General features: G+C 40.4%; 1 protein-coding gene across 1 annotated transcript in view; it reads left to right on the plus strand.

The window, feature by feature from the left end:
* Positions 1 to 869: 869 nt before the first annotated feature.
* The window catches only part of SLF1 (SMC5-SMC6 complex localization factor 1), a gene marked incomplete at both ends in the record, with an annotated part of 38,610 nt that continues 26,940 nt past the window's right edge, over positions 870 to 12,539 (plus strand). Inside the window, 6 exons of the mRNA XM_080638348.1 lie at positions 870 to 983; positions 1,143 to 1,218; positions 3,066 to 3,309; positions 5,393 to 5,555; positions 10,928 to 11,059; positions 12,441 to 12,494. Coding sequence (XP_080494474.1) covers positions 870 to 983; positions 1,143 to 1,218; positions 3,066 to 3,309; positions 5,393 to 5,555; positions 10,928 to 11,059; positions 12,441 to 12,494 — 783 coding nt within the window. The remainder of the gene's footprint in view (positions 984 to 1,142; positions 1,219 to 3,065; positions 3,310 to 5,392; positions 5,556 to 10,927; positions 11,060 to 12,440; positions 12,495 to 12,539) is intronic.

The following is a 12,539-nucleotide window of genomic DNA, read 5'->3' on the forward strand; positions in this document are numbered from 1 at the left end:
AGCCCCGCGACCCAGCGTCCACGGCCTGAGGGATGGAAAGATGCCCTTCCCTGACCCGGGCCGAGGCGCGAATTCGGGACCCTCAGCGGGGGCATCTACCAGCCTAACGGCAGCCTCGGACATGCGCAGCGATCCCCGACCCCAGCCGCACTGCAAGAGGGGAAGGGCAGTCCCGCCAGGGCCACTTACCCGGCTGGGCTCCCCCCGCGGCTCCGCGCTATCAGCCCCGTCAACAGCGGAGCGTCAGTCACAACGTCCCGGAACGGCCGCGCCGCCACATCCGGGGGTGGGGCAGGGAGGAAGGCGGGAACGCGCTGGGGAACGAGTGCGGGATGCAGCGCCTGGCTCGGAGGGGAGTAGCGTGAGGAGTGAGGGGAGATCCGCCGCCTCTGCTGCTGTAGCGGTTGTACGTGAGGCCAGCGGCTCCCCCCACGGCGGTGTGCCGCCGTTCTCTTCCTGCGGCTTCCGCTTGGTCTCGCCGCGTCGCTGGGCACTTCTCGGCGGAATTCCGCTGGGGAGTGTGGGTGACTTTCCCTCATGGCGGGAGAGCGGGCGGGTGGAGGGGGCGAAGCTTTTCCACATGGCAGGCGAAGGAGGAGAAAGGGGGGGTCGCTTTATCTGATGGCAGGCGGGGTGGCCCCTGGAGCCGCCGGGGCTCAGCGGGCAGAGGCTTTACGGGCGCAGCCTCCGGCTGCCCAGGGGTGCGGCCCCCTACTGCCGTTGGGACGGGGTGGCGGCTTCAGCTGCGGGGAACCGCCGCCCAATGGTGTTCGAGCCTGGCGGCGGGTTTCCCCTTTTGATCTTAGCAACGTTTCGTGATTTGTATCTTTTGTGTTAATGTTTTCTTCCCGTGTGTTTACTTTTAACAGATGGCAAGCGCCGGGCAGAAGCGAATAATTCAATTCACTGGATTTAAAAAACAGGAGAAAAAAGAGCTGCTGAAATGGCTGTTCAAACTGGACTGTGTGTTCATAGATACTAAGGTATTGTTCACTAAAGTACCTGCTGGTTAGCACAGAAAATAAAAATACGAGCCTTAAAAGAAAGGACCACGCGGGAGTTTAGAATTGTGTATAAATAACCAAGGAAGTTGGAACTGTTTCCAGTGATGCAAGTGTGTTTATTTATTTTTGTTTTGTTAGAAATACAGGAATTGTACACACCTTATAGCAAAAAAGCTGTGCAAGAGTGAAAAGTTCTTAGCTGCCTGTTCTTCTGGTGAGTAAAAGGTTTACCTTAAAATTTCTTAGCACCATAATGTAGGACTGGAAAGGACCCCTAAAAGGTGTCTCGTTACTTGCTTTTATTTCAGGAATGAACAGCCTTACAAACCCATGTGCTTGTTACATTAACCTTGGTTTTTAACATAGCATTATGTTCGAGTTCTGATTTACTTATTTTTGGTTTGGATATTTTCTTAAATGGTATTCCTGCCATCTTCCTTATTTGATCATCATTTGTTCCCAGATGTTTATTTTTGTATTAGCATACTAATATATTTATTACTTAGATCATGAAGTCATAGGCAAATGATATAAGCACTTAAAAACAGATTGCTTGAGAAGGGGGCAGGGAGAGTATGGCCAGCTCTAGCCAGCGTGGGTTTTTGACAACAAATGCACGTGCAGCATTCGCTGGCAAAGGTCACTGTCTGTACATTCCTGTTCGTGAAGCAAGAGAAAATTCCAGGTTTTTTTCCATTCTGACACAAGCTTCTGATATTTACTCTTGCCTTTTTTTTTTTCTTTTTACCTAAGTCCTGATGCTGAAGTCCATTATGTAAGTAACTAAAATGCTTGTAGAGTGAGAATTTCTTATTTTTGGGAACTGAAAGCATCTGGAGATATTTTCTTTAACTGAGTGAAGGCAATACGTGCAGTGGCCACATGGCAATGCAAAACTGTCATGTTTCTATACTTACAAATCTTCCCCAGTACCATCTAGTACTCCTGGAAGAGGTGCCATAATCATTGCTCTTCACCTTTATGGCAGAGGGAGTGTCTTCATTCCCAAGATGAAGATTTTTCTTCAAGTAAGTGTACAAGATCATATTTAAACCCATTTAGAACTCCCTAGATGCGAACAGAAGTACTAACCAGGATGCCTGTCCTCATGGAGGTCCTAACTGGCAGCAGTTTTGAGGTGGAAGCTTTGACTGCAAGTGGTTTTAACATACAGGTAGCTCACAGCATATCTTTTCTAGTCACAAGTCTACTGGTACCTATGCTAGGTTATGTAGAAGTACCATCTGTGCTCCTGCACTGAGACATTTTGCCAGTCAAACCTGCTGTTCCATGAAACCAATTAGGTTCACACAATTCAGTCAATTTGTTTTACAGTATCTTCTGTAGATAGTGTTTCAGTACAGGAGCAGGGTACTAACCACAGCTCTTGACCTGAACCTGGAAGAAAAGAGAGACAGAAAAAAAGGAGTAGATCATTATGTACAATATCAAAAGCGTGCATGTGGAAGATGAAGGAGGAGAGGTGGAGGAGGTGGAGCCAAAGGATGAAAGAAAAGGTTGTGAAAAGAAGAAAGGGGAAAGACAAAAGTCTAAAACTGTATTCCCCTCATGTTGGTATTCACTGCACTTGCAGTACAAGTATAAAAGAAGCAGCTTACATGCTAAAACCTTTGTTCCTCTTTTTAATCATTGGTGATCAAGTATTTTCTCATTTTATTACATTCTAGTACATTTGTAAAAGTGTTAAATAGTATTAAAAATAAAGGGTTAAGCAAGGTTCTGTGAAAATCTTAAAGGCTGGGAAGCTGAAAAATTCCATTTGCAGTTTTTTGAGGAGATGAACAAGTATTTTATCTAGGAAGCGTAAAAAGGTGCATCATCCTTAAAAGAAAACAAAACAAACAGTTTCAGTGGCATTGTAATTCTGAAGTGTAAAGAAGAGAACTCTTGTAGCAGGAAGAAGTTTTAGAAATGGTACTCATAATTCCAGCTTTTACTTGCACAAGAAAGATTGAAGTTAATTTTATATTAGATCTTCAATTGATTGTCATTTGTCTGCGCAAAAAATCTTTTGTGGTTGACTGTTCATTTGCTTCTTAGGAAAATGGATACTAACTAAGGAGTACATAATTAATAGTGCTGGAAGTGGCAGATGGCTTGATGAAACAATGTACGAATGGGGATATGAAATTGAAGAAGACACCCATTATTCACCTCAAATGCAATCTGCACCTAAAAGATGGCGCGAAGAACTGACACGCTCTGGTGCTCCAGGGGCCTTCCACAGATGGAAAGTTGTCCTCCCCGTTAAGAAAGGTTATAAACAAATGGCGTCTATTAGAAGGTAAGAGGATATGTCTTAGGGCTTAAATGATGAATGATGGAACACTTACTGTATAGTTGAGCACATTTCTATTGTTCCATCCCAGTTAATTTGGTCCATAACAACCTCCAGCTCTTTAAACTCTGAATTGTTTTCACTACACATACAGTAATATATTTCCATGCTTTTTATAATAAAATGACTTTAAATCTTTAACATCTCTGCTTTTCTTGCTTTCTTTCAGTATTGTGTCAAAAATAACGTGTTCACGTACGTTTGCGTCTTAAGGAAACTGCTTACAGAAACTTCATTCATGAGGCAGGATAAATAGGCTTATGTTTTTTATAAGTAATTGCTTATTTTTTATGGATGTTACATTCAAATAGTAGCTAGAACAGGATAAGTAATTTCACTTGGGTGGGTGACCTGAGCCAGCTGTGAACTGTGTGTTGCAGTTCTGGGCCACACTGTGTCTGACTTGAGAGGTTGCTGTGTCAGATCTTCGTAACACCTTCTTGTAGGTCTGAAGACCAAGTTTGTACTATAATGGGTGTTTATGATATTATGTAATTAGATGTAAGTAGAGATGGTTCAAAAGGGAAAGGGCAAAAGTATAAAGGAAAAGCAGAGAAAAGGAAAACAACTGAAGTGCAAGAATTCTGGGACTGCCTTCCCCCTGCCCACCCCTACCCCCCCTCTTACCGACACATTAGGATTCCATGGTTTGAATGCTACATTGAACTGCAAACAAAGCATAATAAGTAGTGTTTGCTTCTGGTACACTGTCTTAGAGCTTTACATTCATTGCAGGAGTAGATACTGTGCTATTCTTCTCCTTAGAAATCCCAGTTACAAATACTCAGGTCTAGGAATGCCACAGATACAGGGGCAAGAGGGGTAGTGCAGTTTGTCCAGTTGATCATGGTATGGGTCTGCATGCTGCATCACAGAGTGCCATCTGTCTAGTTCATGAAGACAAAGTGAGGTGTATCTGAAGATACTGTCTTCTGATTTTGTCAATTGAAGACATTCTAAGTGCGCTATTTTCTTGGCTGAGCAGAAGATTTTACAATGTGCTGTCTAGCAGAAGGATGTACTTGTCCTGCTATACTTGTGAAAGATGCTGTTTCTTTTTCCATAAAAACTGCTTATGCAGATATTCATGATAACACTGTTGAAATGCTGTCTTGCACAGCTCTGTTCACAATGGAGAGAACCTTTAATAGGAGCTAGATCAGCAAGACAGATGAACAGGCAGTTTTGTGGAAGTAATTCTTTTTCCTGACTTTATACATCAACATCCTTTTACTTGGTCAGAAGCCATTGAAAGGTAGTTATTTTTTTTTCTCTCCAGCAAGTTCTGTTTTCAGTCAAAAAAGTCATTATGGCTTTGGGGAAAGACTGTTTTTTCTCTAGTATTTAATAAAACTCTGCCTTTTTCTCTCCTTCTATGCCCTTCCTGCCTTTAGTCGCTAGCTGTTGGATGGGTAAGTGTGCAAGACCAGCATAATTTTACATACCTGGATTGTATATATCCAGCATGTCATGAGACCTTATTTCTTCTTTTTTTTTTTTTTTTTTTTTCTCCTGTCATCTTTTCTAAATTATAGGAACAGTTGCAGCAGTACAACTCTGGAGAAACTTACATGTAATGGTGTCTCAAAGGCAAACCCATTTTCTATGTGTGATACAGGACATCACCAAATGCTGTTAAATGACTCCAAAATGGAGCAGAAGTACTATATTTGCATTATGTAAATATCATGTTACAGTTAGAAAGACTATCATCATTGTGAGGAACATAATGCAATAAACCATAGCTGCTGTTACCAAATTTGATCTTTGAAAAAATGCACACGTAAAGCTTTCTGTGAGCTATGTAGGAGGGGTACATTGATTTTAATTGATAGTGTTAAATTGTGAAGAGAAGGAAGAAAAGGTTCTTTCCTTTCCTGAAGGCTATTAAGTGCCCTACTGAAGGCTGGGCAGTGCCACACATCTAGAACCCTTTTTCACTTCCACTTGCATGCGTCTAGTTTGTGAATGTAGCTTTAGGCGTTATTAATGTAATGCAGTAAACATCTTCCCAAATATGTTTATTTAGAGTTCTTCAAGCTGGAAAGGCAGCAATATGTTCATCGCAAAAAGCAGAGGACAATATAACTCATATTTTCATCAGTAATAGGACTTTTCCTATGCAAAGCAAAAATTGTCTCTCTGAAGCTCATTACTACCCTGTGCAATATCTAGGACATTACATTTTTGAGGTAAGTAAATTAAAAAATATAACCTAAAATTAGATTTTTTTATTGTCACTGTTAGCAATTTGTAATGTTTACTTATTAATGATAGATTAATGGCAATAACAATGGTCAGCCTGACTGTTTTGTGATTTAATTAAAGGTAACAAAACATTCTGATTGTAGGACTGTTTGCCCAAGGTGAGGGAAGGCTGATGAATGTATATGAATACCTGAAGGGAGCGTGAGGGAAGGCAGCCAGGCTATCATCAGTAATGCCCTGTGACAAGACAAGAGGCAGTGGGCACAAACTGAAGCATAGGAGGTTCTGTCTGAAGGTTGGGAAACACTTGGGTTTTTACTGTGAGGGTGATGGAGCATTGGAAGAGGTTACTTGAAGAGGCTGTGGAGTCTCCATCATTTTTTTACTTTCTCCTCTTCATGTCTTCCTTAGCTCCTGCTTTGTTCACTAGATTCAACTTGTCTCCTTTCATGTCGGAAAACTTGTTGCTATTCATGACAGAAGTTCTTTCATTAGTCAGAAGTTAAAAATCTTGAGAATGCAAGCTCTGTATTTCTTGGTTGATAGAGGATTCTCCAAGTCACTCTACCTAAATAAAATGAGACAGTACGTCATCAGATCCACTAAGACGAATAAAAGACAGACTAGGGACAACGTAGGCACTCTCTGGAAGCTATCAGGAGAACTGCCTACTCTGGATTTGGAGAAGGCTGAGGTTCTTAATGATTTCTTTGCCTCGGTCTTCACTGAAAAAGGCTCTGACCGCACCACCCAAGACTTGGAAGGCAGACGCAGGGACTGTGAGAATGAAGACCCCAGGCCCACTGTACGAGAGGATCTGGTTCGAGACCATCTTAAAAACCTGAACGTACACAAGTCCGTGGGACCTGATGAAATCCATCCGCGGGTCCTGAAAGAGCTGGCAAATGAAGTTGCTAAGCCACTATCCATCATATTTGAAAAATCATGGCAGTCAGGAGAAGTCCCCAACGACTGGAAAAAGGGAAATAAAACCCCCATTTTCAAGAATGGAAAAGTAGATGACCCGGGGAATTAAGACCAGTCAGTCTCACCTCTGTGCTTGGCAAAATCTTTGAACAGATTCTCAAGGAAGGCATGCTAAGGCACATGAAAAACAACAAGGTGCTTGGTGACAGCCAGCATGGCTTCACTGAGGGGAAATCCTGCCTAACTAATTTGGTGGCCTTCTATGATGGGACTACGGAACTGATGGACAGGGGTAGAGCAGTTGATGGCATCTACCTGGACTTGTGCAAAGTGTTTGACACTGTCCCACACGACATCCTTCTCTCTAAATTGAAGAGACATCAATTTGATGGGTGGACCACTCAGTGGATAAATAACTGGCTGGATGGCTGCACGCAAAGAGTTGTGGTCAATGACTCAATGTCCGGCTGGAGCCCAATAACGAGTGGTGTCCCTGAGGGATCAGTGTTGGGACCGGTCTTGTTCAACATCTTTGTCGGTGACATGGACAGTGGGATTGAGTGCACGCTCAGCGAGTTTGCCGATGACACCAAGCTGTGTGGTTCGGTTGATGCGCTGGAGGGAAGGAATGCCATCCAGAGGGACTTTGACATGCTTGTGAGGTGGGCTGATGCCAACTTGATGAAGTTTAACCATGCCAAGTGCAAGGTCCTACACCTGGGTCGGAGCAATCCCAGGCACAGCTACAGGTTGGGCAGAGAAGAGATTCAGAGCAGCCCTGCGGAGAAGGACTTGGGGGTGTTGGTCAATGAGAAAATGAACATGAGTCAGCAGTGTGCGCTCACAGCCCAGAAAGCCAACTGTATCCTGGGCTGCATCAAAAGGAGTGTGACCAGCAGGTCGAAGGATGTGATCCTGCCCCTCTCCTCTGCTCTCGTGAGACCTCACTTGGAGTATTGTGTGCAGTTCTGGTGTCCTCAACATAAAAAAGACATGGAACTGTTGGAACAAGTCCAGAGGGGGGCCACGAGGATGATCTGGAGCACCTCCCATATGAAGATAGGCTGAGAAAGTTGGGGCTGTTCAGCCTGGAGAAGAGAAGGCTGCGTGGAGACCTCATAGCAGCCTTCCAGTATCTGAAGGGGGCTAGAGGGGTGCTGGGGATGGACTATTCATCAGGGACTGTAGTGACAAGACAAGGCGTAATGGGTTAAAGCTTAAACAGGGGAAGTTTAGATTGGATATAAGGAAGAAATTCTTTACTGTTAGGGTGGTGAGGCACTGGAATGGGTTGCCCAGGGAGGTTGTGAATGCTCCATCCTTGGCGGTGTTCAAGGCCAGGCTGGATGTGGCCTTGGTTGGCATGGTTTAGTGTGAGGTGTCCCTGCCCATGGCAGGGGGATTGTAACTAGATGATCTTAAGGTCCTTTCCAACCCTAACTATTCTAAGACATGAGGTCCTGGATGGACCTTATTTGAGAGAAGCCACACTTAAAGTCGTCATTCCAGAGAGATGAAGTTTTTTTGTTGGAATAGCTGAGCTGGATGAGGAACCCAGTGCAATATCAACTGGTTCAGAGTGTTAGGTTTACCACTGAACTACAAGCTACAGAGGTTAAATTTACAGTGATGCAAAAGATGGCAGAACAAGAAAAGCAGCTTATTTCCCTTTCATTTTTCTATCTTAAACCTTGAAGGAACATGGCACTGTTGAGTGAATTTTCCTGTATGTGTGGAATTCATTAGAACTAGAATTTTTTATTGCTATTTCTTCTGAGAGTGGTGCCTCATGATTCGTAGTTGTTTGCTCACTAGGTGCACTATTTGGAACTTCTTTCAGTAGTTCCAGGTCAAAATACCAAGGCCTCGGAAGATTCTTTTTGTCTGATAGTCCCTTAGACTGTGGGATGATTTTAGTCAACTGCTAATTGAAAATACCTTTGCAAGCAAGTAGGAGCTAAAAGTGTTTGCTAATGGGAGAAACCTACTTAATTGAAAATCCTTTGGATTCTTCAGCTCAAATGATATACTTTGCTCTTTAATTAGCAGCAAAGCTGTCTAAAAGGGTAGAAAAGAGCTGAAAGGTCTTACTGTTTACACCGTGAATAAAATACACATCAACATGGAATCTGAGTCTAGTGCTTAGTCTCTCAAGGAAACTTTTTCAGGGAAACTGTTCTCTATTGCACCTTTCAGCTCAGATTGACATTTACATTTAATAGAGGAATGAGTGTCAAGTTTTTATGTCTGCCTCACCTTTTATTGATCTCTGAGAATAAAGCGTTTCTTGCTATGCACCCTGAATTCCTCCCAGGCTTCCATCTTAACCAGTCCATTGCAGGTATCTTTTTTTCTTAGATTTCGTTAAAGTAACTCACCTCAGAGGCCAAGAGAGCATTGCTTTCTATTTAAATGCATCTAAAGAACTCAGAAAACTGCCAAGACTCACAGTCTTTTAAAAGGAAAAGAATAAAACATAGGCAATCAAATCGCAGCACTTGTCCAAATGTATTATGCTTTATCAAAGAATGTTACGAACATGATCTTTTTCTCTCCCTTCCAGAAGTACTTGGCACATAATTCATTAGACTGTTCCAACTTTGTAAATTTGTAGTTGTGCTATTTGACTGCTACTTCTAGCAAATATAAATACAACTCTTCCTCCCTTAAATCCTCACATACATGCCCAGATGCTGAATTTAGCAGAACAGTATTATATTCTTTTTTTCAGTGTAACTGCACTGATGTTCAGGCTGCTTTTGCTTTGATCTTTTTTCTTCTTGAACTAAGTCTTTGTTTCACCTTTATATTTCTGTATCTGTTCTTATAATCTCAATCTCGTAACTCTGTAGTGTTAAAATGCTCTGTGAGATTGCCATTAATGATCTGATCCTATAAGGTGTCAAAGATTGGTTCAAGATATTAAAACATACATGATTTTAGGGAGCTGTTCTCAAACATGAGGCTTTAAATGCTTTGTTGTATGCATGCTTGAATTCATAAAATTTTGACAAGATGGTACTGTAAATTGAGTGTTTTTCTAAGCATGTTGGAAATAATGTGAAGAAAATGCCACAAGAGGTAAAGATTAATGCATAAGAGTTCATTTGTCTCCGGCTCATCAAAAGCTATTAATCTTTTCAAGTCACCGAATATACTTAACTCTCCTGTAATTTGCAACAAACTCAGTATTTCTTTAGAAATACAGTAAGGCCCATGCCAAATACTTTTCATTTGAATTATATATTGAGATATATATATTGGTGTGAATCATATTTAAGGGAAAATCAGGCTGAAACATGCCTGAAATTTTATCTTGAAAACTTGCAAGCTATAAACAGATTTATACTTGTATCTTGCTACTGCATGCACTACTGTGGTTTTTTGCCTACTGTTATTTCCCGTATTTCTCATACTTCATCCACCCATCAGATGTAGGTGTTTGAGTAAGAAAGCAAGCTACTCCAAGCCTTCCACACCTGCTCTCATCAGTACTGTGGCCAAGGGGAGCACTTCCCTTATATCTGGCTTGTATTCTTAACTCATCACACTGCTGGAGGAGTCTGATTTTGTAGTTACATGTGTGTTTGCCTGAAAAACAAAAATGGTGTTTTATTCTTAGTCTTTGTGTGTTTAATGGCAAGCATACGTTGAAACTCTTGGTGAAATGTATTGTCCTCATATCCTAAATAACTTTAAAATATTTTTATGTTTGTTTTTTACTACAAAAATTACACAGGGGCTTTGCTGAGAGTCTTTTCAGAATGAGCTGGAAACCAGTTTCAGAAATGCATCCTCATTCCAGTGCTGATGAGATAGCTGGGAACAATAGGTGGACTTAGAATAAATTACCAAAAAAATCCCAAACTAACCTCCTCCCCCCAACAAACAAATAAACAAACACATGAAAAAGAAAACCCAAAAGAACTTTAAAATTTTAAATTACTAGCTTACCTCAGGCTTATAAGCAAGAATGGAAAAGATTTTATTGTAGTGGCCTTTATCAAATGAAGGCATGGTCATAGTCAAATTGATGAAACAATGTCTTAAAAAATCTCTACTGCATTTTCAACTACTTCAAAATGTGAAGGCTTCATTTTTATTTTTTTTGTGAAGTTCCGTGAAAGAATCCATTATGGAAACACAGCTCTTGTTTCAGCCACACGATTGGGTCAGAGTTAAAGTCAGTTAGGAAAAATAATACTGGGGAAGCTGACGTTGGTCATTACTCTACTATGACTTCTTACAGCATCAGTGGTTTGTTTCCAAACCACCAGCTGTTTATCTGGCACATAATGTAGAACATTGAACAATTACATCAGCATGCATAAACAAGGGGTTATAATAGAATATGTAGAAAGACTTAGCACATAAGAGAGAGTTTAGAGCATTAGCTTTGAAACTAAAAATATTTTTTTGTTCTGCACAGAATGAAATACAAAATACCAAAGATACTAGAATGGACCATTTCCCGGTTGCACAAGAAGGAAACAAAATCATGTCAAACATGCAGCTTGCTGAAATGAAAAATGCTGTTATAAAACATATGTATTTTGCTGCAGTAAGTAACAAGCAGTTAATGCTTTCTTAGTGTACAATGTATACTATTAAATTTATCTTTCATTATAGTGCAGATTAAAATAGATATTTTGCAATTTTTGAAATAGTAATAATGCCTTTTAACCTTCGGTGTTTTATAATCCCGTATTTACTACATCTGCCATTAGTTGAATTATAATTTAGTATTGGTAGTTGATAGGTATGGATATGTGAAAGACATCGTGGACTGCTTGAAATCATAGTGTAATATGTGAGATAAGTAACTAATATTGTTCAACCAAATGTCTTTATGTTACAGGTTTTCTAGGACTTTCCTGTTCTTTAGCCAAATTGTACTAACACATATGTAAAGCTAACCATATTCTAGAGCAAGTATTTTGGTGATTAATGTGAATGGTTTTTATAAAGCAAAATAACTAAATGCGCTTCTTTGTCTTAATGTCAGATATATAATTCTGAGAAACGTGCTGCATTAGCAAGTAAACCCACTATTTCTAATCTAAAGAGACACAATAATTTGAGTTAGGTTATATTATTTCTGTAAGTTACAGTTATAAGGATGGAGGTGTATTTTTTAAGAGCTTGCTTATATGAAGCACTGTATGATTTTGTGATGGCAAAATCAGGTTCTCTATGTATATGAAGTTCTTAGTAGCAAAAGAATCAGAATTTTTAACTCCTCAATGTACACAATGTTTAAACACAAGTTTAACAAATAGAAGACTTGTGCTGCTTAAATCTATACGCCTTCAAATGATACATTCAGAGGCATTTTATCATGACTATGCCCTCCAGGCCTTTAAAACGTGTTGTTGACTATTCATGTATACTACACACAAGTGCACTTATTATCAGATTATCTTTCCCTCAAACTGTTACGTAGTTTCCATTTGCAGATGGAGTAAACATAATCCTGAAGGCAATCTCTCTCTTAAAAGACTTTGATAACATGTAAGATTGTACCACTAGGCTGTTAACTACATGCGGCAACAATAGTAACATGTTTTTACACCTACTGCCATATGTAGGCAACTTGAGAGATCCAAAGTTTGCATTTTGCCACAGAAAAACTGAAAACACTTAATATTTTTTAAGGTGGTTAAGTGGACCAAATCTGGTAAAACTGTCCTTACCAAACAACCCCAGAAACAAGAAACAGAGAATATCAGGAAAAATAGGTAGAAAGAATGCCCATATTATTTTCCTTTTAGGTCACTAATTCACTATTTCATAACTTCACCATCCAGATATTAAAATAGAAATAGATTGCTATGTTGAATATTTTGCTTGTACTGTGTTTAACAAAAGTTGTCATTTTGGGAACTTTGTACAGTGTTTATTGAATATGTTTATTGGTAAGTTGACTTTATCCTGTTTTTCAGGCTGTTAAGCACAAGTTTGCTGAAAAAGACCAGCTGAACAAATGTGGTGCAGAGGTAAGTATAGTCACAGAGATGTCATGTTGCATATATTGGATTTAT

The sequence above is a fragment of the Psittacula echo genome (assembly GCF_963264785.1).
Source record: "Psittacula echo genome assembly, chromosome: Z".
In the NCBI taxonomy this organism is placed as follows: Eukaryota; Metazoa; Chordata; class Aves; order Psittaciformes; family Psittacidae; genus Psittacula; species Psittacula echo.